The sequence below is a fragment of the Elephantulus edwardii genome, unplaced genomic scaffold (genome assembly GCF_000299155.1).
Source record: "Elephantulus edwardii isolate Elephantulus edwardi_28Jun2011 unplaced genomic scaffold, EleEdw1.0 scaffold00178, whole genome shotgun sequence".
Taxonomy (NCBI): domain Eukaryota; kingdom Metazoa; phylum Chordata; class Mammalia; order Macroscelidea; family Macroscelididae; genus Elephantulus; species Elephantulus edwardii.
In genome coordinates, this window is record NW_006399928.1 from 5,516,283 (window position 1) to 5,521,259 (window position 4,977).

General features: G+C 37.7%; 1 protein-coding gene across 4 annotated transcripts in view; it reads right to left on the reverse strand.

Annotated features, from left to right (window-relative positions):
- The window catches only part of PHKA1 (phosphorylase kinase, alpha 1 (muscle)), a 742,463-nt gene that overhangs the window by 122,530 nt on the left and 614,956 nt on the right, over positions 1-4,977 (reverse strand). For all 4 annotated transcript variants that reach the window (XM_006895993.1, XM_006895991.1, XM_006895992.1 and 1 more), the window contains 2 exons: positions 1,139-1,217; positions 864-993 (listed from right to left, as the gene is read on the reverse strand). In XM_006895993.1, coding sequence (XP_006896055.1) covers positions 864-993; positions 1,139-1,217 — 209 coding nt within the window. The remainder of the gene's footprint in view (positions 1-863; positions 994-1,138; positions 1,218-4,977) is intronic.

Consider the following 4,977-nt stretch of genomic DNA (forward strand, 5'->3'; position numbering starts at 1 on the left):
ACTCAGGATGGGTTTGTCAGAGGCAATGAGATTGGCACAGGATAGAGCACGGTTTAGGCTGTTGTACATAGGGCCGCTATGAGTCCCAAATGACTCGACGGCACATAACAACAACAACAAGAACAATCAAAAGGTTGGTGGTTCGAATTCATCTTGACCTTGTCTGAAAGAACAGAATTTCAGGCCCAGGAATCTTTCCTGTATCTTTTAAGCAAGAACAACAACAACAACAACAATCATGGTTTTGATTAATCTATAAGGTGAAAGGATTTTCATGGGAGGAGAGTGCCACATAGTGTTTCCAAAGATGTAATGATTAAGGAAGAAGACTAATACATATTTCTGTAGAGGAGCAGCTGATAGACTAAAACTACCAAACTCTTGGTTAAACCATTGCATATGGGTTTCTTGTCTGGCCTATTAAAAAAACTGAAACCAAACTCAGTGTCATCAGATTGACTTGTAGTAGTAATCTATGTGATTTTCAAGGCTTTAATTTTCATAGGAAAAGACTGTCCATTTTTCTCTGGCAGAGCAACAGGTAGACTCCAACCACCAAAATTTCTACTAGCAGCTTAACATGTCATGGACGACACCACAAGGACTCTGTAAAGCATATAGTTGTTGTTGTTGTTTTGTGCTATTTAGAATTGACTCAGCTCTCTAGCGAGTTTTCAGAGTTTTACACAGTGACTGTGGAAATTGGGTCAGGTGTGTCAGAGACTGTGAAGTTGGTTCAAGATAAGGTAAGGTTCAGATCTTTTGTTCATAGGGTCATTATGAGTCATGGTCCATTTCATGGCACATAACAACAACAAAAACAACTTTAAGTGCTTCTGTCTGGAAGTTACGGATTTGAATACCTGAGCACCGAAGTGAGTGGGCTAGTTCTGTTGCCATAACTTGTATGATCAGACCAATTCGAAGTTGAAACATTTCAGCAAAGAGGCCAGGTTGAGTTCGCATATACATGGCTAGATATACCATTATTTCCTGTACACAGAATAGATACAGAAAAAAAATGATGACACAGATGTAAGAGTGATTATTTTTTGGTTTTAGGAAGCTGTTAGATCACTTAAAAACAAATTTTAAAATATCAATCACCAACCAGAGTTAGCTTTGGAACTCTTCTTACCTGTGTAAGTATGGAAATGCTAATGTTCCCTTCACTGGCTTCATCTATCAGCTGAGTGAGTGCTTCATAAGGCAGAGGTCTGAGGAAGAAAACAGTAAAGAAAGACAAAATTGTGTCAATACCTAAATGTAAATGTACTGAAAAAATTTTTTTAAAGTTCTTCCCAAATGCAAGTAATTTTGTCAACATCTCATAAATACAAGCAGTATCCTGGTCTTTTCACTATTCTTGGCCTAAGGTTAAATTGTCTCCATAAACCACTGTGTTCTCTATAAACTAAAGACAGCTCGTAGCTTCCTTCTATAAACCTAGATTATCCTTGTTTCTTAAAAATTTTAATTAAACTTTACCTTTTCAAAACTAGTCTTTCAAGCTATTATTATTGTTGGGTACCCTTGAGTGAGCTCTGACTCATAGAGATTTTACAACAGAATGAAACCTGTCAGATTCTTCTCAGTCTTCATATTTACTGCTGTGCTTAATAAACTCATTGTCCAGTCACTGTGTCAATGCATCTCATTGAACATACTTTTTAAATTGATTTCCTACTTTTCCAAGCACTGGACCTTCCTGAAAACATGCCTAAGTTATGTGAGACAGTCTCACCAATCTTGCTTCTAAGGAACACTCTAGCTGTTCTTCCTCCAAGAAAGATTTGTTTGTTGCTTTGGCTGTTGTTGTAATTATGTGCTATTGGGTTGACTGCAACTTATAGTGACCCTATGCATAGTCCATACACTTTTCTTTCCTAATATCACAATTCAAAGGTATTATTTCCCCCCTCAATCTTCCTTTATTCATTTCCAACTTTCACAGGCATATGAAGCATCTGAAAATCTTTCAGGGTTGTTCTTAAATATTTTAGTAGTAATTTTTACAACTATGATATAATACAGTAATTGTAACCATTGGAGGTAATTTTATTACTTTACATTCACATCTCACAGTGATCCTTGACTTACAATATATGTATCTAAGTTAATACAAAGTACATTTATAACCATTTGTTCATAATATATCTTATTGTGATGAACAGCACAGGAGAGGAAGACCCCAGATGAGATGAGTTGATACAGTAACTAGAGCAGTGGGGGTAGGTGTGTAGGAATCAGTGAGTCTGACTGCGGACAGGGCAGGCTTCAGAGCTATTGTACATAAGGTCACTATGAGTGGCAGGCAACTCGATGGCACATAACAACAACAATTGTTAGTAATATGTACTACATACAATATTGCAGTGCATGATTTGCTGACGGTTTAATTTAATAATTTACTGTTTAAAATGCTATTATATTCAATTTTCTAACCAAAATAAGTTGCTCAAAACCAGCAATCTAAACATTAAACTCTGTTAAAATTGACAAATTCATCAAGTGCATTTAACACTCATTGATATTGACTCAGAACCCATTCATAGCTGACCCTCCAGCAAGACCAAAATGACTTCCCGCAGTCTGGACTGGAACAAACTCCCACAGCACAGATTCTGCCATCAGAGATCTGCCCAGAGTGACACTATCTTTGGGGAGTAGAGAGATGATTAGTGGACAGAAGTGGCCAGAGGCATGTGCCATCATATCAAGGGTCAGTTTGGGGGTGAGGGAGAGGGTGGCATTGATGGAGTAAGGAGAGGGAATGGAGGGGGATGCTGGTGGGGCAGAAGGATGAGAACATAACACATGTGCTGAAGAGGGGAGAACCTACTTGGAATCTGTTAGATGTGTCATTGGAAAGTGTCTATCATCTGCTCTTTTGGATAAATCGATTGTCAGATATTGTTCTAAAGCTGAGCATTCAAGTTAAGACAGGCTAGGATGAAGGATTAGTTATCCACTTCAGAAATAACAGGACTTCAAAAACTTTATGAACAATAGAGCACATTTAGATTAGAGTAGGAGATATGGCACCAGAGGCTGAACCCTCATATTGAGAAAGGAGAAGAATCGTTTGCAAGTAGACACTAGTGACTGGAATGTAAGAAAACTGGACATTGTTAAGGAAGAAATAGAGTTGTTGTTATGTATTGATATACTAGAGATTGGAGAACTGAGATGGGTTGGCATGGGACATTTTGAATCAGACAATCATATGATCTACTGCACCAGAAATGAAAAAGTGTGGAAAAACAGGGTTAGATTCATAGTTAAAAAGACCATTTCTAGGTCCACCTTGAAGTACAGTGTTGTGAGTGACAGGATAATATCCATACACATACAAGGAAGACTTGTCAATAGCACTATCATTCAAATATATGCACCAACAATTAGAGCCAAAAAGGAGGAAAGAGAACATTTTTACCAATGATAGCCAATGGAAATCAATTGACCTAGCAACCAAGATGCATTAATAGGTGACTGGAATGCAAAAGTTAGGAACAAGAAATAAGGACAAGTAGTTGGAAAACATGGACTTGTTGACAAAATGAGGCTAGAAGAATTTTATAAAATCAATGATATCTTTATTGCAAATATATTTTATAAGAAATACAAAGGAAAACAACTATGCGATATCATCTTGCCCCAGTAAGAATAGCAAAATTTAACAGAACAGCAAGCAAAAAGTGCTGGCTAGGTTGTGGAGTAACTGGAACTGTTTTGGAAGTGTAAAATGGTGCAACCACTGTGGAAGGCAGGATGGTGCTTTCTCAAAAAGGTGCAAATAGAGATACCATTTGACCGAGCAATTCCACTACTGGGAATATACCCCAAAGAGACCATAACTGCAACCCAAGCAGATATATGTACATCCATGTTTAACGCAGCTTTGTTCACAATAGCATGGAGTTGAAAACAACCTAAGTGCCCATCAACAAACGAATGGCTAGAGAAGCTGTGGTATATTCGCACAATGTAATACTACACTGCATTGAAAAAGAAGGAACTCATGCGATATTATTCAAAAAGATTGACTCTGGAGGACATTATGCTGAGTGAAGTATCTCAGTCACAAAAGGACAACTACTGCATGATGCGACTGTTGTAAAACAGGACTGGTATCGGGGTTAGCGGGAGACTGGGAAAGATGGGTTAAATAGTGTGTACTGCATTGAAACAGATGAGGGAGAAAACTGTTTAAAAGGGATATGTGATTAGGTTTTTTTTCATGACGGGAGTCCAGAGCAAAGGCTGCATAGTCGAGTGGACCAAGAGGAGGGGGTGTAAAACAATGAAAGAATTTTTCTTTTACTTTTCCAAGAGGGAAGTGTACTGGGGTGAGGGGAGGGTTGGGAGGGGAGAAAATTGCAACAATTAAGGAATGGAAATCCAAAGTCCCTGCAAATTTTTATTGAAATTAATAATAAATTAAAAAAAGAAATACCTCAAATGGACAAATATTGCATAGGGCCACTGTTGTAAAATGGGACGGACATGGGGGAAGACAGAAAAGGAGGGGGGATTGAAACAGATGAGGGAGAGAGCTGTTTAAAAGGAATATATGATTAGGTATTATTGTCATTACAGGAGTCCAGAATAAAGGCTACAGTGAAGTGCCCTTGGGGGGAGAGAGGGGGAGAGATTGCATAACAATGAAAGAGTCTTTCTTTTACTTTTCAAAGAGAAGAGCAAACTGGGAGGAGGAGGTGGACAGGGAGAAAAGTGCAACAATGAATAACTGGAAGCCCTAAGTCTCAGTAAAGTTCCATTAAAATTAATTTTTTAAAAAAGAATAAAAGAAGGTGCTAAAACAAAACAAAACAAAAAGAAATACAAATGGCAACTTCATGCACGAATTTTACCTGATGAACTACACAGGAATCAGATTCTTTACAAGTGTGGAAATTCCAAAATGTCTGTAGATGTTCATTGAAATGAAAAATGAACAAATTAAATTAAAAAAAA